At 49.6% G+C, this 22,431-nt stretch overlaps 1 protein-coding gene across 1 annotated transcript; it reads right to left on the minus strand.

Annotated features, from left to right (window-relative positions):
* Window positions 1-1,632: 1,632 nt before the first annotated feature.
* Window positions 1,633-22,328, minus strand: LOC135917933 (transcription factor HES-4-B-like). The gene is made up of 4 exons (XM_065451575.1): window positions 22,114-22,328; window positions 14,685-14,789; window positions 5,814-5,904; window positions 1,633-4,396 (listed from the first exon to the last, which is right to left on the minus strand). The coding sequence occupies exons 1-4, from the start codon at window positions 22,192-22,194 to the stop codon at window positions 3,774-3,776; spliced, it is 900 nt and encodes a 299-aa protein (XP_065307647.1). The 5' UTR covers window positions 22,195-22,328; the 3' UTR covers window positions 1,633-3,773.
* Window positions 22,329-22,431: the final 103 nt, after the last annotated feature.

Raw genomic sequence — 22,431 nt, forward strand, 5'->3', positions numbered from 1 at the left:
TTTCTTTCGCATGCGCTTTGCATAACCCAGACGTTTTGTCGACAGTAAACATCACTATTGCGTTGTATAAGGACCCGACGGGGCGTACTGATTGTCTAGTCCGTACTTCACGCAACGATACAGGACACATCGAACGCATTCTGTTGTCGTACTCAAGCACGACAACAACATTCGCACACGTGTCTGTATGAACAACACGTTGTGTTTCAAACGTGACTCGCTGTATACCCCGCAAGGGAGCTTCGCATTTTTGTTCCTGCATTCCTAAAGAACAGCGTTTTGTTGAACGTGTGGTAAAATAGCCTACTGGTATTGCAATTGCTGCTCAGAGGTAGCAGTTGCCTGCCTCGCTCACCAGGGTAAACACGTCTGTTGAAAGGGAAAAGCTACGAACATACCTGCACGGATTTTTCAGAAAGAATACATCGCAGTTGAAGATAAGTTTTTTCCAGCGCCCTTCCGCAGGACTGATTTGCCACATGCATTGCCCTTTTGCCTAAATGACTGGAAAACATAATCTCTGAGAAATCGGCAAGGGTATCCTTTGCATAGCTTTCTGACAATCGAGTGGATGACAATTTTTCCTTTCATGTGCCTTGTTCCATCTCGCGGGATATTGCGGAACTGATTTCCTAAAACGCGCGTTGCTATACAATTCGCCATCACCACCGCCATTTTAAGGGGTAGGATCTCAGTGCAACGCTTATGCTGGCTGAATTCTTGGAATGGAGGCCCTTTCTGCGTGGCCCTTTAGTTGTACCTTTCCGTATCTATCTTCAGCTCAACAGAAAGTGTTGCCCATATGCTCTTGTTCCTATGCTTTACTCTCTGGTCATCGATGTAGAATATCCGGTACCTGGGATTAAATAAACGCTGTTCTAGTGCCTAATGCTGGGGAATGAAAGGCCTATATGTAAGTGCAAACTGCGCGCAGGGTTTACATTCAGCATTTTGCCAAATACTTTGGAAAACTGCTGTTTGGCACGGGGTGTTTGAGCCCAACTCTATTCGTTTCAGTGTCTCTACGACAAAGAACGCGCACGCTTAGCACCTCCTGTGTTACAGTTCCCACGACATATTACACTAAGTGGAGACTTAGGGATAGTTTAGTGGTACTGTATAGCCAACTGCACTAATTTTCTTATTACAAAAAGTCTTGGCACTACAAGGTCAAAGGGAACTCATATTGCCTTCTCCTTTCTTGTGCATTAGTGCACTGATCACGTCATCAGTTCGCAGGGCAGCAGGTTATGCGCAAAGTAGCCGATTAGAGCGCATGAGATCAGGTGGACCTCTCTGCCTTTGTAGAAATGAAATCTTCCCTTGCTCTTTCTGTGTTTGCCTCCAAAGCCAGTTGCACAATGTACTTATCATCAGGAATAAATCTGTATGCACCAGAAAAGTTCGCCATATTGCAAGTTTTTGCTGCCATATTAGGCCTGATGACCTCACCGTTAACTTAGAGACTGTCTGCTTCATATTGTTGATGTATCAGTCCACTTTAATCAGACGCTTTCAGATTGTTATATGCACAACCTTATTCTTCTCGATGAAACACATAAGTTCCAGTCCGACGGGTCTTTCTTTTTAAATAATATGCACACACACAACATTTTCATTTTCTTGTGCAGAAACACTTGTCGTTTATTCAACACATGAATACTTTTTTTGTGCGTATTTTCTTTGTGACACAAGGTAGATGACATTCAGTGAAAAGGCACCTGTGTTGAGGCATGAGTAATGAAATATGAGACGTGATTGACTTTTATAACTTAACGAATACTTAACAAGCACACAAATCGATCGTATAGGAACTCTACACATCAAACGTAACGTATGTACAATCTTCGTATAAAATTAAGTTTGGTGTGAGCATTTGAAAGAGACACTGTACATATGATACAAAAGGCATCCTCCAGTTCATGGACGGTTGTCATGGCTGTCCAAGAAGGAACAAGTCTATTAGGTTCTGCTCATATGGAATCGACAACCATGTACACATGCAGAGGATGCGGAGAGTTGTCTTAGCAATGATGACTACATAAAAAACAAGGTCGTGCAAGTGAATTCTTAGAGTTGCGCAGTACTCGTAACTAGGAACATGTGTAAAGCCTCTTCTGTACCTGAAATAAAACATCCAGGCTTAAATATGTACACCCACTATCACCTGACGCTATCTTCTTTTTTTTCATTTACAATGACAGCTATCAGGGGACCTTTCCTGCCTCTAACCAATGTGCGGCAGATATCAGCCAATACTAAAAAAAAATAATTATAAAATTTGTCCACTACACCGGAGACAAAATTTGGTCAGCTCCGTGTCGTCGGAGAGCAACAACTACTCAAGTCTCCACCGTGGTTTATAGACAACCCAACGTGTGAACATGGGTTTCAGGACTGCTGCGGTTATTACACTTGCAGGAATTTTGACCACATTGTACGGCTATCAGCCAGAACGAGCTGACAAATTTATCAATGCACGCAATTGTTCAGGATCGCCTGTATGCACTGTTACATCCTCCTCCTATCCGGCAATAAAGATATATAGGTACGCACTTCAGATGTGCATTTTACTGCAGGTAAGAAAGACATGCCATTCAAGAAACCACGAAACGCACCATAACGCCCACTGGCAGGATGATTGAAGCATAAATAAGGAATGTAAAAAAAAATAAAAGAAGGAAAATCAAGAGCATTGCTTGAATGATCGCATGACCAAGCAAGTATTTCACACAAAAAAATAGGCAATTGGGTTTACATCGAGGTTTCAGAGAGGCTGTTTCTAAACAACAACAACAAAGAAAAAAGACAAAAGGCCAACAACAGGGAAAAAGGTGTTGAAGAGAGAGCGTATGGAACTTTTACACTGTGCATCATCTCTACGGAATGTCGTGAAAGGGGCTGTGGCCTAGTCGGCCATAGAAATTTTAGAGGAATCTCGAAGGGTGTTCAAATCTTGATAAGAACGTTCGGAATGTTATACGAAGGCCAAGTATAAAAGGCATCAGTACTGACATTGATTTTACGGCCACCGTATACAAGAAATATTTCTCACTCCCGTAAATGCTAAGAAGAAATATCCTTAAGCTACCATCTCGTCTAGGATATTATCTACGTGTTCAAATACAGCAGTATTAGCATATTAAATATTAGCCATAGTCTGCGCATATCTTTGGCATAGTCGCATTTCAACAGTGCTAGTCACCCCAGCTCGGTGTTTTTGTCCTTCATGCTGGACAGGAGACATAAAAGTCGCGGATTCAAGTCGTTCTGTGTTCTATATTCGTCGTGTAAAACACTAACATGTCTGCTCAGAGAATTTTCGACAACTTGGCGCTCACAACCACTGAGCGTAACACTGTTCTGTGTCTCCATGGATGGTTTGTTACTCCATGGAGGAAGACAGATTAAACCAACATCTTTGTGTCGAACAGGGCAGCAGCTCTACGGGATTCCGCTTGATGACAGCCGGAAGAAATTAGTATTGAGCAATATTCTAAACCATCGTACAAATGACTCTGTTGACAACACCCTATCTTTCCCCTGATGTCTTGAGGACATGCTTGAGCCAGCCTAATGGCATCGAACCATTTCAAGGATTGAAATGGGCCTCGCAAGGAATCGGGCACATCGCGTCATAGCTGTCGCGACAATGAATTCTCTACGTAAACACAGTAGAACCGACCAGATGCACCGATTTCGGTCAAACGTAACAGACACCTCCTATAGTAAAGTATTTGGCACACTGCGCTTAGTGCTGGGCGAGCCCTTCACTACCAGGGCCTCCAGACGGGGTCACCGAACATCGCTGCCGGGGCCCGGCGTATGACGCCGAACGTGTGCTGTTCGAGCTCGGCCACGTAGTTGTCGTCACTGGCGGCCGACGTGGTCGACTCCGAATCGCTGAAGGGGCTCGCCGGTGCACTGACGCCGGAGGAAGAGGAGGTAGAATAGGCTGAGGAGCGGCTCCCGGTGGCCAGGTTGAGCGGACTCGACACGGACAAGCCGGGCAGGTCACCGTTGGTGAAGCAAGGATGGTGAGTCGCGACAGCGTAAGAAGCAGCAGCAGTGACATCGCCGTCTGAGATCTCTTGCTTGACGATGACGCGACTAGCAGCCATAGTGACGTTAGACGTGCTGACGTGGGAGGTGGCAGCGGCGTTCGCCGCAGAAGTCGACGAAACGTGCGAAACGGCCCTGGCGGTGCCCGTCTCCTCGGTGTCCATGGCCTCCGCTGCCTGAACCGCCGGATGCATGGAGGCCAGGCAGGAAGCCAAGTGTCCCAGGAGCCGAGACCGAAGGGAGTCGTCCACGTCCGAGTTGCACACGAAGCGGGACACCTCACGGGCGCACTCAGCAAAGCCTTCCTGGAATCGCATTTCCATGGCAGGCGTCGCTGTTGAGAGAACAAAGAAAACAAAAAGGTGACATTGAGGTTACTTGGTTTGTTCACGGATCAATAAGCTGACTTTACTATGTGGGACAATTGGAACAGGTTTACCTAATTCTTTTTAGTTAATAGTTGTATATAGTCATGCAGTTGTTTGTGGTCTAGATCTCTTTTATTTTACAGCGAAAAGCCCTTAGATGTTGTTTGGATGCTACATGTGTACGTAAAGGTGGGGAACACACGAAATTCCGCAGACACTTGACTGCTTACATGTGTGAATGCGAAAACGGCTTAGTCCCTTTGGTGAAAAAGATGTTTTCTGGGCGTTCCTTGTCCAGCTGAAGCTCTCGCCTTCGTTTTTACTGTGCCTCGGTAAGAACAAATGCGAACGCGCTAAGTGCCTCAACGCGCTCGCTTGTCCGCGAGCGGCTCGTTACTCGAAGGATCGCTTAGCGGCATTCAATTGGATATTAATTATTTTTATTGTATACACTCATGACGTGGCGCCACCTCCTACCAACTGGCTACCCCATCACGTGCCCAGCGACGCACGCACTAGGCCACACGTTTAGTCAGCCAGATGGCTGCGACGTCACGTGCCCAATGAGGCACGCACTAGGCACACATTTAGTCAACCAGAACCACGGAGCCGCCGTGGCGTTGGAGCAACGTGCTTGTCTCGCCCCCTGGCAGCCCGGGTTAGATTCCGACCCAGACCGAAATTTAGGTAATTTACAGGAACTTCCCTGAGAAACTTGACGTCAATTCGAGCACGTTTTTATGTTTTTATTGTTTGCCGTCGGCCATTTTTGGTACCATCATTCGGTTACGCCGCCGACTACAACGCCGGATTGTCGTGTAATGATTTCGCATTAGAAACAACCCGCCCTAGCAGTCGTCGTCACTAACACGAGAAGGAGAAGTTATTCTCTGTGTTACATATCTATAGTTTGCTGAATGTATGCGCGGATCCGGGTAGTGCTTATTCCCTTTTATGACACACATCAGCCACTTTTCTTTTACAAGGTGCGTCGGGACATTGATTCGTTGTTTCATAAAAGTACCTTCCAGCGACAAAGTAAAGCAGTGTTTTGGTACGGGCTAATTGGGATTCTATTGCAAAGATCACTTACAGCGCTTACAGCGCTTGTCTTCGTCGTTCTTTCGGTCTCTCTGTCTATTTACGCGCTGTAGGTGATGTTGACAAAGTAAAGAATCAAATGTAGTAATCGTGTATCGGCGTTTTTTACACTATTTTCAGCTTGGCACCAAGAAGTAAATTTCTAGGACATTGGTTATACGATCTACGCAATTTCGCAAACATTGCCCGCTAAGATGGCCGCCAGTGCGTAATTACGAAAGGACAGAACTTCGCTTCAATACCGGAAACATTTAATCATTTGAAGGGTAAACTACGACTTACGAGGCAGATGGTGACCCTGGTGAATGCCCTGGAGGTGTCGTACGGTCATTTCCAATATGTCAGCCTTTTCCAATTTGGCGTTGCGGGGGTTCTGCACAAAGAAAACGAAAGTGACGATGAGCAAACATCATTCAAATACTCGTCAAGATGCAAAAGCGGCGGCGAGATTTGCTCGAGGTGATAGCGTGATCGATAGCCTATGGCTTGCACGGATTTCATTGCAGGTATTAGACCCCGAGGGAACAGAAGACGGATCGACTCATTCAATCAAGGCAACAGAGAGTCCTGTCCAACAAAAATAAACTAATATAAGCACACAAAAAAACATATGAAATGCATTCAGAAAGTGTACCACACCATGGAGGATCATTCAAGGCTGCTCAAACAATTTTCGTGGCCGTCGTATAAAAAAGCCCGCCTAAGTTCTTTCGCTTTCTTGAACGGAGCCTTAGCTTTAAGCTCCACCCATATTTATGCGCAGAAGCGTGCGAAAGGGTCTTGATGTGTGCGCAGTCCCGGAGGATCGACCCAACGAAAGGGTAAGGAAGCGCGCGGCCCAACACAAGGGAACGGGGTCAATGCATTACGCAATATGTCGCCGCTGGGTGGGTGGGGCAGGCCGAGCTGCCATAGTAAAAGCGGCAAAGGCACACACGCAACAGGGCGCTCTGCCGCATATATATCATGCTCGAGCGTACGACGACCGCCGGGCGACAAACGCTATCGCGCGCCGTCAGAGGTCAAAGGGTGATACGGGAAGAGCGAGACAAGGTCGTGAACCCTGAAGCCACGGGTGGGGTTACGAGGAAGGCGCCCTGCGTGTCGTGGCGCTTGAGTCACGATCAGTATGCCGAGCTCGCGTAACCTGTCGACCCCTCTTTATGGTGGATGACTAAACCGAGCACGGGAGATCCCGCTTCTGGGCTGGGGTGTGCTCCTTGCTCTCGGAACGACGCTTCGAGAGCGTAGATTTGACGAAAAAAAAAAAGGAGTGGCACCGCGTCAGAGAGTAGAGAGACGTAAAAAGAAATGCCTCTGCGACTGCGAAGCATCCCAAACAACCCCCCTGTCTCTCTCCTCTCACAGCACGGTATAGAGCCCGCAGTTCCTGAAACGAGACGGGTAACCTTGGCTTCCTCGCGTCGGGGTCGGGTTCACCGCGCGCCTGAATGGGGCAACGGCGCATAGAGGTCGATGATCAGATCTCGGTCGTACATACGCGCGACCACCCGCGATATACGCGTTTACGCACGCCCAACGCGGCCACGGGGCGCACCCCTGTCGGCCCGTGATGCACGACGTGCGGTTCGCGAACCTTCACCCCTGTCTCCCACCTCGCTTCTTGTTCTTCTTCTTTCTCGCGAGGGTTTAAACGCAGAAGGCGCGCACGCATTTCACGTCACGTGTGTTTGCGAACTAATAACGCGCTCCAAAGTGCCAGCTGTAAATCAGCATCGGTCCAGCCCGCAGCGTCTCCCAGGAGCTCGAAGCGTGTTACGAGATTGAGCAAGGCGGCGCATTTCGGGGGATCTGGTAGTGCTTGGTGTATGTCGCGAACAGCTGTCGAGCTCGTCGTGATGGGAGACTTTATTCTTTTTTTTTGGGGGGGGGGGGAGAAGGGGATGAGCAAGGGCTGGTGCTTGCGTGTCTTCATTCAGCCACCAAGCGAGATGGAGTTGAGGAGAGACGCACGCCTTAGCAGTGACGTTACTATTCGTCCCCCGCCCAAAGACGAATTCGTAAGCAGAAGTGCTGATGGAATAAGTGTTTGACTCGAAAACACGAGCAAATGTAAGTAGACAAAACACCTTGCCGGTTGCGCGAGATACGGGATAAGGGTGTCGCCATTGCATATGGCATTGCGCAAGTTTCCCTACAAGCATACTGAGGCCAACCCGTTATCCGAGTTATACTACTGTTTCTTGCAGCCATCCTCACGTTTCCTTTTCTTTTTTTTCTCTCTAGGACAAGCTCTTGCAAACTCCAGCCGCATTATGCAAGTTGTGATGACGAAGGGATCTTTTTTTAGAAGTCATTGCTGAGTGCGTCCACAACTTCATCCTCCGAGAAAAAAAAAGAAGATTGTTGCTTCTACGCGGAAAAGCACGGCGTGCTACCCGATACCGACAGCACGCTCATGGCCCGGGGAGTTTCGTGCGCGCCATTCGTGTCAAGCCTTCATTGACCGCAGGAAGAACGCGTCGCCGACAGGCTCCTCGGCTCCACCGCCAAGTACGCGCGTGACGATTCGTCTTCACTTCTCGGTCGCACACGTGCGTCCCGCGAGCTCACCGCGATAATAAATTCGCAATAAAGAAACGCGCCTCGGCTCGTGAGGAAAGTATCGTCCATTGTGGTCACTGAAAGGAAAGAAAGCGCGCCAAAACCTACGCGCGCGACTGCACGCGCCGCTGCTCTCCAAAGGAAGCAACAACGGCGTAAGAAACGCGCTGAGGAGGAGTTGGCGCGCTTTCAAACAGCGAGCTGGGCGCGTGACTGACCCACATGTGGAGGACGGGAGCAGGCGCGCGCACGCGTACGCAGCGGCACGCCACCACCTTTCAGTCGGGGCCAAGCGAGCCGCGAAACATCGGACACTTTCTCCATTATTTTCCCTTCCACCCGTTGAGTCCAACACTGCCGTAAAGAACGGAAGTAAAGTTTAAAAAAAGATAGAAGAAGATGCCGGCCCTCGGCATAAAGCACGCGCCCGGTTGCCCATCGCTGCCGCACAAAAGCCCAGCAGCAGCAGCGGAGGGCGAGACCATGAGAAACGCATTTTTCCGAGTCCTTTCCGCACCACGCCTGAAGAGCTCGGTGTTTCTCTGCCGCCAGCAAACGCGTGCGCGGGAAACGAGGGGCTTCCGGCCAAGGTCGCACGCGGCGGCCACGCGGCTCAAAGACGTATAGGCGCGCCCGACGGTCAAGCCCGTGGCCAACCACCGCCTCTCTCTTCTTTTTTTGGCTGCTTTTTTCTTAGCGCTCCACGAGCGGTGCCCGAAGGAGCGCGTGGCGTGCTGGCGCCAGCGAGGAAGGCTGCCACGGCGGCGGCACGAACCGTTCAAGAAAGACGCGTTCCCGGTAGCGTGTCGGAAGCGAGGAGCCAGGTTTCAGGGAGTGGCTGCTCGTCCCTTTCCTTCCGTCGCTCGATGCGGGACCGCTGGTAAAGACTCCCCGCTGGAGCCGCAGCGGGGGGCGTAACGCGCCGGGGCCGCGGGCAAACGGGAATCCCCTTACCTCTAGCCCCCAACCAAGCCGTGCCAGCTCTTAAGCTACCGGCGGCTTCTTCAAATTAGTGCTGCCATTAGTACCTGACCATACCGTCTCCACCCCTCCCCTCGTCTCCCGCGGCGGACAAGCGCGGGGGCACGCTTCTTCTGGGAGCCGAAAAACTGGCGCTCCCTTGTGCACGACGCGAACGAAGCAGGAAGCGAACGAGCCAAGCGACGATGGTCACGTCGTTCGTTTACACCGGGGCTACACTAACAGGCTAGCATGGCCTCAAGTGTCCAGAAGCCTCCCATTTGGGAAGCAACGCGCCCTCTCTCTTTTCAGGCGGTAAAGGTCCGTCACAATGCGTTCGATCCACTACGCCTGCGGCGCACGGGCCTGAGCTGAGAGAGTACTGAAGGCGCCGCCGATGACTAAGCCTTACGCTGCAAGTAGCGGCTGCAGACAAGAAAAGCCGGCCAGAGAGGGGCCCCTGGCGCCTCGGTCCAAGCTGTCCGTCGGGCTGGGCGCCCGAAGTCGTATAAGTGCCCTAAGAGACACCGGGCCATCTTCCTTTCTTGTCATCCGCGCCCACCGCATTTGATGACCTCGCCAAAGGAGAGGCAGAGTGGTCGCTACGCGAGCGAAAGGGAAGCCATTGTCGCAGCGAAAGTTGTTATGCCTTAGCTTCGGGGCTGTGTGTACCATGGGAATGGGGAGAGGGACGTGCGCGGACAGCGGTGTCGATGATGAGTGCGGCCAGTCAGGGAAAGAAAAGAACGAGACGGGAAGTAGAGGTTCCTAACCGAAGCGATTCGTCTTCCTTGGCAACTCGGACGGCCGGCCTGTCCCGGCAAGCGAGGTCGATAATCACCGCGCCTGCCTTCTTGCTAAAATTAACGTCGCCCTCTTCTTTTCGAGGAAAGAAGCAAACGACCGAGGGAGACGGGTGTTCGCTCAAAAACGGTTTTGTCGCGATCGGGCTCGGCGTTTGCCGACGCGCGGCTCATTAAAAGAGCGTGGCGAGATTCGTCTGTGCCTGTACTGCTTTGACTTTTTCTCTCTCTCTCTCTCTTCTGGACCCCGAGGCGAACGCTCTTCACCTTGTCTGCGCAGGATATGGTAAGGCCACCGGAAAAGTAATAAAGAACGTGCTAAACAGAAAAGCACGCTAACGAGTGTCAAGCGCAGTAGAGTGCGCTGCATGCTTTGCAGGTAGGCGAGCTGACGACAACGCAGGTGCTTAGAATCCTGCCTGACCTTTCTTTTATTATTTCCTACAGTCGCCTAAAGGCGGGCTTGTGCTGACACGTATTCTCACGTGTCAGCACAAGCCCACGTCTCTACCTCGGGCATTCCTGAGGTAGAGGAGGAATCGTAGTTTTTTTTTTCACAACGTGCCTCTAGTAGTTTCACAACGTGTGCTTGCAGCTTGCTAATATGTACACGTATTTGAAGCGTTTCTTTCTCTCTCTTCTTTTTTCTTTGCTGATATATCTTGAAGAAGTTCTTGGGAGCTATCCTTATTTGCGTAATGAAAGAATGAGGCGTACGAAATGATGAGAGGCAAGCAAAACGTCTTACTGGCAGGTTCTCTCAAGGTCGTATTTTACTGAAGCTCACAAATTCTTTCGTCGCTGTTAACTCCGAATGTGCGCCACGCAAATTGAAGGAAGATTCGAGTATCTGTCAGAGAACTTACTCCATAGAACTGCGACTTTATCGCGCGACTATCGATCATTGTAGAGAACGCGCGTGCAATCTTGTGCATTGCCGCGCGCAGAGAGTGATCTATTGATTGACTGGCCGGGTATGCCATCGTACATCAAATAGGTTGCAGTGGTGGGCTGTAAAATAATTTTCACCCTCTGTAGAAAGTGAAAAGAGAGCTCTTAACGTGAAGGGTTAAGCAACGTTAAGCAATGTTAAGCAAGGTACACAAGAGTGTGTGCGAGCGTGCGTGTGTGCGTGTGGGTTCAACACTTCGCCCCTCTCAGAATGAGGCTGCCGGAGACGGGAATCAAACCCTTGACCTCGGGATCAGTGGCAGAACGCAGAGCCAGATGAATGGGTCGCACGCAAACAATAGGCTGGGGAACAGGCAGGACACGACCAGAAAGGGGTCGAGAAAGACTGGCGCGGCAACACTGAGAGACGCCCGATTGATAGCGGCATAAACTTTGGAACAGCAACAACATCAAAAAACAAGATTAGATAGAGGAAACGGAATCGAGCATGCCAATTTACATCGTTAAGGACGCGCCGGGCTCTCCACCTCACCCCTCAATTTCGGGCAAATTTAGTGTTCTTTTTTCGTGACACTGGCTTCCCCGTGTTAATAAGACGGCAGAAAGGATGCAGCAGGTACGGTTTTTTTTTTTTCGCCAGAAAGAAACGAACACTGCACGTGTCGCAATTCGAGAGGCGCATCGTCCTTGGAGAACGGCGAGGAGAGGGAGGTGCTATACATAGACAGGAGCTGGAAGGAATCACGAAGCCGTTCAAGAAATGAGAGAGAGAGAGAGAGAGAGAGAGAGAGAGGAGGGTGAGTGCGAGAAAGCTGTCAGACGTATAGACTGGCCAAAGCACCGCACGCGACGTTGATGATGCACGCTCTTCGCTTTCCCACACCATTGCGTTTTGTCACTTTCTTTAAAGCCTTGCTTCCTTTCTTGCTTGCTTTTCGTGGAGCCACGGCTTCGCGAGCACCTGTAGACGTGGTAGCTGGCGTGACACGACGGCAGGGGGCTGGGTGTCGGCAGCAGGTGCGACGAGAAGACACGCCGCGCAGAAGATGGTGACGTCGCGGTTAGTCACGCGGCCGTCAGCAGCACCCGTTCCCTTTGGCTCGGACATTTCGGAACGCGGTCTCGCCACTGCGTGGACGGTTCGGAGGTGGGAAAGGTCCAGAGAACGCGACGCTCCTTCTTCCGGCGCTGTACTATCGAGTTGTGTGGCACGCCGTAATTATACGGAGGACGGGAACTGGCAAAATAAAGAGGCGGCCGGGGAACCGAAGTTCTAATCTTGCAGGGCCCGAACAAAATAAGTAGCAGGGTGCGGGTACGTCATTGCCACGTCGGCTGAGTTTACGGATCAAGGCTTTGTGATAGCTGTTTCTGTCGCTGTCGCATCCGTTGTGCATTGTTCGCATCGGTACGCTCGAGTAAACTGCATAAGTGTCGCCGCTGTGGCGTAACCGCACAAATGACGAGAAACATAAGAAAACGTCAGCAAATTATATATATATATATATATATATATATATATATATATATATATATATATATATATATATATATATATATATATATATATATATATATATATATATATATTATAATTTTGTCGTCGCATACCAGTTCGCAGGCATGTGCCGGCTAAGTAAACAGTTGCCGCTAGCAGATGATAATACAAGCAAAAAAAAAAAATAGAGATCTTTAGAAGATGTGCAGCTATCCGTTGCTTTCAATGTGCAGTTAGGTGTGGAGAAACAACACCGCAAGGGATTTGAAAAAAAAAAGACGTAGGAAGAAATGAAAGCCAGCCAGGAAGATGGGAAACCTTTAGCGATCGCCTTTTTGCATGCTTCACTTATGCCCTTTTCTTTTATCCCGTGAGTTTACGTCGTGAAGCCCTAAAGATTATGATATGCGATTATAGATGCGCTTTCTCCAACTTCGACTGGCATAGGAAACTGCCGGCGTAGCATGTTGCATCGGTCGACTGGTGGCGCTTAAAGTTCAAAATCAACACGTGGGCGATATGATTCGACAGCGGAGCCCCCTCCTCCAAACAGCATAGCGGAGGGGCCTGCGGATTAATTACAACTGCCCCTTTTTTACGGTGCACCTAAACACACCAACACGAACGTGTACTACGTTCATTGATTCGGATAATGGCACTGTATTCGAACTCACGACCTCGTGGGTTCGAAAACAATATCTCCTGAGCCATCGTGACGAATTGCCGCTCGGCCTCTCTCTCTCTCTCTCTCTCTCTCTCTCTCTCTGGTTCTTCTGTTGTTCCTCGCAATAAAGCTCTCTCTCTCAACAGCAGAACCCTCACTTCACCTCGGGCTCCACCACACACCCACCGGTCACGATCAAACTCGGATTACCCGCTCCGCCAGACGGGTGCAGCGGCAGCCGCACAGAGAGGGAGCGAGGAGCAACACCTGCTTCCGCACTCGGCGAGGTGCCGGTGCTTCCGCCCCGACCGACAGAATGCGGCGTGGCCTAATCAGCGGCGCAACGTAACGAGAACGGACCGGGCCGCGCGTGCTTCTTTTTGTGCGCCGGAAACAACAACGGCCGCGCGCTCACGAGCGGTGGCTGCAAACGGTGGCTTTTCGCCGTAGGCAGGGGCACGCGGTGAGAGTGAAAGGGGAGACGCATTGAGGCGAAATAGCCTTGACACTTGACCCGTTGTTGCCCAATCCCGCTGGCTAGCAGCTGAGGGCCCACGCCGACGGGTGAGAGAGAGAGAGAGAGCGGTGGAACTCTGGTGAGAACAAAGGCAACGGTGCGTTGGAGATTACCGGTATAGGATGGTTGGAGGACGCGGAGGGCGAGGCTAATGGTGAACACAGGTGGAGAGTGTTGTGCGGGTTAGAGGGGAGACTTGAGCACCCATTTAGAGAAGCAATGAACGGATGGGTGGTATCCATTGCGCGCTGTGGAGAGCGAAGATGGGTCTGCACATCACTCCGGTCGGCGGGGAGAGAAGTGTGGGTCCACTGTCGAACCCCGGTTTCCATGTCTGCGAGCCTCCCGCGCACGTCTAGGCGTTAATTACGTGTGATTCTGTTTTTTTTTCTTGTTTTTCCCCTTGAGTAGTCGTGAAAGAAAGGCCGGATTTTCACCTACGAAAAAGCGATTTGCGAGGAAGTCGATTAATTATCCCATGGACTTGATACTAGATCGTCTCGTGAGTGTAAGGTATATCCTCATTTAGCTGGTTTTGTTGAACTGTCCTTTCTTTTTAATCTTTCTGCAAGGTAGGCAAAGCTTGTTTAGCTTTGCGTGTATAATCGTGAGATGAGGAACCGTTTCCGTGCGAGATTGCACAAATTGGTCGCGACCGCAGTGTAATTAGCGCGAACGAAAGAGTGGTCATCGTTTCAGAACCGCTTATCCGTCACGTTGCGCGACGCTTACGTGCGGAAGGAAAAGTTAAGCTTTTGCGGACAGTGAACTGGTGTAAAACCGGACGGCAATTAACTAAGCACTTCTAAAGCATGTTGCTCTCTCCTGTTCTTAGTCAACAGGGACGCAAACCTCCCCGGAGTAGCGAAGCAGCGCTCCGTGCTCGTGAAGTCCCTGTCGTGTCGAGCTTAAAGCCGTTTCGTTTTCATAGGCTCTTTAAGAGCTGCCCGCCGCCGTTCTTGATGTGACAAAAATTCGCGCGTCGTCCGGTCCTGTAACGTGAAAAACTAGCGCGGTAGCGCAAGGGGGGGGGGGGGGGGGGGGTGTCGCATCTGAGAGAGAGAGAGAGAGAGAATGCAGAGAAAGACAGGGAGGTTAACCAGAGGAAGTTCCGGTTGGCCACCCTGCACGCGGGGAAGGGTTAAGGGGGAGATAGAGAGAAAGTGAGACGAGCAATAAGAAGGCGCGTACACTATGTAGAGCGGTAGTGGGCGGCGTTCTTAAAGTGCCGCACCTGAGATTCCTTCTTGCTGTTTCCGTCCAGCAGTAGACTCTTGAGTTGGGCCAGGCTGTGGTTGATGCGCGCCCGGCGACGCTTCTCCATCAAAGGCTTGGACGCCTGAGAGAAAAGAGAGAGAGAAAAAAAAGGGGGGGCGCCATTTAGTTGCGGTGGCATTAGCCGTAGCTGGGAGTAAGTGGGATTAGTAACTGGAAGCGTTTGTAATGAAAGCACCGTCAGCACGATTGTCATCATCGTCAGCCTACTTTGTGTCCACTGCCCGACGATTTAGGCCTTTCCCGCCGACCTCCCTTAACTCGTTAGGATGTGGGTTATCGCGCTGCTCTCGACTGTGAAATGCAAGGAGCCTATGACCTCGAAATCGTTTGTCAGCATTTGTTCCTTATGGGTTTTGCAGTCCTGTGACTCTTGTGACTGATTAACAAAAGCAAGCGTGATCTAATAACTTCTACGGAACTTGTACCGGCGTGAACCTCTCCCTCCTTGGACCAGAAGGGAAACCCACACTTTGAACGCAGTATAAGCATGTAACTATGATTCGCATAATGCAAGCATCCTATTAAAAAAAAAGTCTTCTATAGGGTGGTTGGTCTTGCACATATAAAAGCTACATAAATAAACATTTCTCGCTTATAGTCACTTCCGGTACAGAATACAAATTATACAGTTCTGATCTATAGTTTTCTTTCTCATCTGCCTGCTTTTGTTAAAACTTGTTCTTTACTGCTACGTGCGTCATCCGCATTCGTGCAGGTCATGCGTTTCTGACGTAATGTCCAGACGGCCACAAAATTATGGTCAAAGCAATCAGGATGCAAAGTCACTATGGTCGTATATATGCTTAGCAGGGAACAAGGTCATCGGCGCTGTGCGTCTTTCTAAGACATTTTCCTCTAATGCATGCTGGGCGCTACTCCCAAGAATGATATAGCAAACTCTCATATTCTAGAACGGCAATGACGCACGAAAACGAGTACCAAAAAAAAAAATCGTATCGGCAAAGGCTTCTCCAATATTGGCATATCTATAAGCCCATAAGCCGGTGAGTGAAAAAAAAGAGAGAGAGAAAATGGCGGATCTCAGAAAGGTGTTTTACTAATCAGATCCTGTATGCGCACGCAATACAGTCGTATTTGCATATGCATATCGAGTATATATAGAGCCGGTGAAAGCGCATCGCACAGAGAAATGTTTTAACCAGATGCCCTCCCAAGCACTGAAGGTCGTCCCAAGGCTTCCTTGAGACAATTCTTACGGAACCGGTTGCCATGGGATCGTCTGTGAAGCGAGAGATGGAACACCTGACGCAAGCTACAAAAATGCCTTAAGCGAAGGAACACATTGTCATTATCCGTTGCTTGCTCAGCAATAGCAGAATCGTTGAATTTTCAGTGCTGACAGCGAGCTGACTGCGTTGGCGAACTGGGGCGAGTCATTTCCATCGGAATTTCCTGTCACGAACAGCCACGTACAGTTTCGATCAATAATCGATATCTAATGGAAGGAAGAGGCTTCTGAAGTGCAGTCCACGTCTTTCTGCCACGCAAATGTCCAACATTAAGATAGTTCTTGCTATAAGTTGGAAGGAGAGAGCAATCGACACTATCAAATGCGGCCAGCTGTTGCACGAAATGTAACAAAATGCTATCGATGTCGTTTGCGCAAAACACAACACCGACGCAGGCAAGCGAAGGACTTCATAGCTCGGTGTCTCTTTTACAAGGTAGTGCTTCTGTATATATACATACAGCGCACCACAGCAAATAATGAAGACTGCCTGCGAACTCAAGTGGTTGTAGCAACTAACACGCCTTCGTAACCATCTTGTATACCGGACCGCCACAGGAAAAAGCTATATGACGCACTATACGCGAGGCTTACAAACAGTTTGTGGATGTGAAAAACAGACGCAGCTGTATGTTTCACGGCGTGCAACATGCACTGATATGCACCCAATATAAGCGAAAAAGAAGCGATAAGTTGTCATCGTCGCAATTATCGTGGCGAGCCCACAGGGTGTGAAAGTCGCGAGTATGGCGCATCAATTACGCACACAAAAAAAATAAAGGAAAAGCATAGAGAACTGCAAATAGTCCCCGAATCCACACGGGTGAGTTGCAACGAACGGATGACGATATTGGCTTGACGTAAAGCCAATGCCCCCGTGGAATTTGTAAGCAACATGCTTGCGCGCGCTGCATCCTCATATCGCGGTAAAACATGCTGCGCCGTTCTGCCATAGTTGGATCAGTTCGTTGGTAACCGCGGTGAGATAGAACAATATAGCAAGACACACTGAAATGGGGCAGCACTTTTAAAGGTCAGCGTGACATGTTGACGCCATGAGTGTACGTCACCAACGTATGTCGGTGCTCGTCGAATACTTGTCTAGAGTTGATAATGTTTTGAGAAGCTTCGGCTGACGGCTATTTTCTTTCCCCAAGCCAATCCCATGATTCAATTTCAGTGTTCTGCTAATCGGTTCCAATACCTTTTTCATGGGTGCCGTTGGTAGTGGTAAAAGGGGAGCGGGGAAGGGGATGTGTTTATCTGTGCACATCGTCTTGTAGGTCTTAGTTGTAGTTTAACAACTTAAAAAATGAAAAAAAAAACGTAAGTCAACTGCGCTGGTGAACATCACCATCCGCTGCGTTGCGGTGGGGTGCAGGTCCGAATGAAGCGTTACATTTGGAGACGTCATTGACGTAAGGTGGTTTCAAATGAACTGTACGGAGGATTGCACACGGTCTCAATTGTCTCACCGTTATCGTCTATAGCACGCGATAAGCTTGCGAGTAATTCCCCTGCGTCATCATTCCATGGTTTTCAGCGACAATGTGTCTCCATTGATGGCGAGTGAAATAATCAATAGGCTTCGCCTATCTCTATACTACGTATCCCTTTATTTAACGGCAACAAAGCTGTCTGCAGCCTACAGAGTTCTGCGCCGTTGGAAGCTTCTTATCGAGGAAATTTTCCGAGCACATCGTCTCGGTCGCAATGAAAGAATTCGTGTTATCGGCGCCCGCTTCTCAGTTTATATGTCGCTTTCACGGTCACAGCAGAGAGGGTGTTTCCTGGGGAGTCGGATGGAAAGATTCTGTTTGAGATACTGCGTACGGCATCTTTGGGACACAGAGATGGCGATGAAGGTGGATATCTGCGTTACAGCGCTTATAGCTTCCAGAGAAAGCTTGAAAGAATGTACACACAGCCGCATGAATGACGCGACACTGACGAGTATAGATGCTCAAGAGCAGGAGGAACCAGAGTAGGAAACACATGAAGTATATAGGCCAAATAGAAATTATACAAAATGCAATAGCTTCTTACATGCATCCCCACTGGGTATAATCTACGGAACACGTACTAACTTTTCTTTTTGAGTTACATCTGTAATTCTCAACATTGCTCTTTAGCGACATATTGCTGGACCTTGATAATTACAAGCACATGAAAGGCAATAAGAAGCATTGGAAGTAAGGAAAGAGAACAAGAGGTGAAAGGCAGAGAGCTTGGGTACTCTACACATGCGGATGGTGTAAGGGATTAGAAAAGATAAAAAAAAAAACAAGATCAAAAATTTAAAAAGGAAAACATCAGTTTGCACATTCTATATTTTTTCAATGAGTCCTGTTTCCTTTAAAAAGCACACTATAGCGCTTTTAAAGCAGTTCGCCTGGGACCAAGGTCCAAGAATTCTGCCTTCCGTAAGGGGACGGTTGTCAATCCTGTCGAGCGTGGTGCTGAGGACTTCGAGCACTGAAACGACGTCAATCACACAGAAGGTAAGTTATCGTCTCTTTGCAGCCGCAAACTTCAGAAATTGGACTTATGGCCACTCCGATGAGGTAAAAGTGCGCGTTAATAAAAGCTACTCAAAGCCAAAGGCGAAAGATTAGAGCTAACTCACGTCGTGGTAAATCATGTGGAAGGCTGGAGCTGCCTGCCAGACTGGACTGTCCACTCGGAATATCACGTACGCACATTTTCGTGTGAAAATTACCTATCGGAAAGCACATGCGTCAGTGCCAACGTTGCGCGTGGCAATTAGTAGAACGTGCGTCATTAAGGCGGAAAGCAACCCCTCCCCTTCTCCTCACCTTCTTCCTCTCGTTGAATATCTGCGTACTTCGTAATTTCAACCCATTCGCTTCGTAACTTAAATATCAGAGGGAGTACATTATCCAGTCAGTGAGGCAATGGTGGCGAATGCGCCGATAAAGGAGTTCAATTGTCGCTGAGAATATTGCGATGGCCACAGCAAAAATGGCTGTGGCTTAGCTAAGGTTAAGCCCAGGATGCGAAGCATACTAGCCTTTATTTTAGTTGTTGAACCACTGTTTAGCCTGGTGAACTGCTGTTGCTTGGCTATATTTGGTTCGGCTAGACGAAGAAACAACTCATGCAGGCGAGCGCACGAGCTGAGACCCGGCTATGTAGCTACGCGGCCGCAAGCGAGCGCACAAGTTGAGCCTCCGCTTTTGCAGCTGGTATGACGTCATATGGTAGCTACGCGGCCGCGCGCGGCGCAGCAAGGAAGAGCGTGGTTGTGCGGCTAGTATGTTTCGCATAAAAACAAGCAACAGGTGGTACCGTTATGTCCAGTTCTCTTATTGCCACTGAAAGCAGAAAGCCGATAGCGGTATCTTGTAACGGCGGTTTCAAGTAGCGCCGCTCATGAGCAGAAATGCCTCTCTTCCTTATTTCCATAATGAAACAGTCGTCTCTTGATTTTAAACGGCTCACGTTGAGACCGTGGCTCCGCTTTCGCGACAGCCTACGGGCGACTCCAGATGTATACTGTTCGGTAGTAAGCCATATACGGCGAGAGGCAAGACCATGAGCAAGGCTATATATCCTCGGAGTCTTTGCGGGGCTCGTTGCTTATCGGCCAGGCCGCCGTTGGCTCGCTGAGACGCTTACCCCCTCCCCCTTTCTCCGTCTTTCCTAGGATAGCTTTCGCTAGACGGACACGTCCTTCCCTTCTTATCGGGACCGTGGCTCCTACGTCATCGCGTCTCGACACGTTTAGAGCTCCGCATGAGCAGCGGCGGCGAGGTGGGGCGATCCCCCAGTACGGCAAGTGCGGCCGGCGTGTATTGTTGGCTCCTTTTCTGGCTGAAGCGGCGCGATAACGATGGCACGCCGAGCGGCCGTTGATAAAGAGCCTCACAGATAGAACAAAGGAAACGCAGAAGAAAAAAAAAAGCAGCTAAAGTGTGTAGCAGTCTGCCCACTGCTCGACCAATCGGAGGACGAGCGTGGTCGCGCGCGCGCGCGCGCTGGGCACGTGCTCGGCTGACCTATCAGGCGCCGGACCCGGTCGGAGGCATGCGCGCCGTGCCTCCACGGACCACGCTCGGCGCGTGTTTCGCCGCGCTGACGCACGGAGTTGCCGCCGCGCGCTTGTGTGTTCCTATTTCTCGCCCGGGCGGCACTCTCTCTCTCTCTGTCTCTCTCTCCCGCCCCTCTCTGTTTGCTCAAGACGCAATCGCGCTCAGTTGCCGAGTTTGTCCCCCGGGCGCCCACCGAGGCTCGCGCCTCCGTGTCACCGCGCCGAGAGTTTTGTCTCGGGAGAGTGGATCACCGTGCCTTCGTTACGTGTTTGCTTTTTCAAGGGGCGCACAATTTTCTATTTTTGGAAATGTTTACGTTAGCGAATGGCCCACGCACAAGTAGGGGGCTCAGCGACACTGCGCAGAAACAACTTTCCGTTAACTGCGCAGAGCGCGCTCCCTAACGTGGAGCTGTGGAAATAATGGTCGTCAGCAGCGCGATTATTCGCAAGCCGTAGGGTTGAACAGCCCTGAATTGACATTGGCGAAGGAAATGACGAGAACGCGGAGCCATGATTCGTGTACGTCTCCCACATGAATATCTAAATAAACTCCAACAATTTGAAAATTTTAAAGAAACAAGATCAAAGCTATAGGGTTCGCTATCCCCACAGCACACACGAATGATAAAACCACATTGGAATTGTGTGCAGAACAGAGGACGTCATTGCTTAGATAATCTAGAACATGCTGAAGTATATTTAGATCACGCAATCTGCTTGCGTCTGCGATTTCCGGTACTGTGACTTTTCTCAGTGAGCACACTGTTCGCTGATACGAATATTCCACTGATCGTCCCATCTTCGTCCACTGTTCGATACCTGCCAGCAGCATGCAGCATGGAACTGCCTAAGCACATCAGTTGGTCACACTTGAGTTAGGCGAGAGATATCCTCCATCTACCATCCCACCAACCGATCCTTTCTTACACGCACGTTACAACGAGGGGCACGTCATAACAACCACATACTTACGTCATAACGACAGGCACATCGTGGCAACCTATGGCATAGTTGTTGAGTCTAACGAATGTTTCATCCTCTTGTGAGTGGATCTTTTCACAATTTCACGTAAAATACTTATGCAGCAAATAACACAAAATTTGCGATCAGGGCAGTGTATTTGACATTGTGATAATAAAGCACAATTATTCAACCAATTTATTGGCTTAAATAAACAAGCTGAAGAGTCTCTGGTGAAACTCGATGTTTTATGGCGCTTTCCACTTGAAATGCCAACACAAACGAAAACTTGAGACACTGTAGTTTTCAAACACACTAGCTCTTGCCTTCTAAGTGATATGGTTGATTTGTCAAGTGCTTTCAATTGTCACACACACGAAAAAAAAAATTATGCTGCTTCAACGCTTGCTTTGGTAGAAAAAAAGTCCACCACCAGCGCAACAATTTCTATGTGTAATGCGAAATATTTAACGGAAGAACGATGTCAGCTTGTCGCAGTAGTTCGTAAAGGTATCTCAAAACTTAGGCCATTGATGTCCCCCCGGGATTTGCTTCACAGAGATCAGATGAGAGCAATGACTAGCTCTTTAATAAAACTAGTAAATGTTTACGGCAGCCTTCGATGTAGCTCGGGAAGTAGCGGTCAACAAACTGTATAGACGAGCGTAACTGCCCAGTCGTATGGTATTCATCCATTAACTCGCCCCGTGCGTCTTGTTAGTGCGTTTCCGAAAGCGAGCAATTTCAGGTATGCACTCCTAGGCCACGCCACTCAACTCTACTTATTTCCGTGTGCGTGTATATGCGATGCTAGAAATGGCAACGCCGAAACGACATCAAATGCACAAACTGCAAGCCGGTAAACGTTATGCTGTTCCACCACCTGCAGACAAATTTAGTGAGAGCACTGCTCAAGATGACTGCGCAACAAGATCTCAAAATGTGACTTTAGTAATCTGCATAGTCCGTACTTCCGCATTGAGCCCCTCCTTGATACAAGAGAAGTGCGCGTGCTCGAACAGGTTGCCTGCTGCCCCGCCAATTCTTCCAGGACGACCGTCATCGATCAAAGATTATGATCAGCCTGCAAACGAAACAAGGAAATTGGCCTGGTATTCTCACCCTCCGAGTCTCCGCCTTGCTCTGGTGCAGCTGGTGGTGCACGACGAATCCGAAACTGCGCTCGGTAGGAGGCATGGTCATCGCTCGGCGCGTATCCTCTTTGCGTTCCGGCGGCGGCAACGTCAAACCGTCGGACACGAGCAGGTTGAGGCCAACTGTTCGGCACGAGGCTCTCTCTACTACTAACTACTACTAAGAGTCCGTCTTTCTGCCGCCACGCGCACTCGCGGAGTCGCGTCCGCTACTCTCCGCGCCCTTCCCCAACGTCATGTCTCTCCCCCAATCCGACGCCCAATCGGGCGCGCGTGTCGACCCTCT

Source organism: Dermacentor albipictus, chromosome 2, assembly GCF_038994185.2.
Source record: "Dermacentor albipictus isolate Rhodes 1998 colony chromosome 2, USDA_Dalb.pri_finalv2, whole genome shotgun sequence".
Taxonomy (NCBI): domain Eukaryota; kingdom Metazoa; phylum Arthropoda; class Arachnida; order Ixodida; family Ixodidae; genus Dermacentor; species Dermacentor albipictus.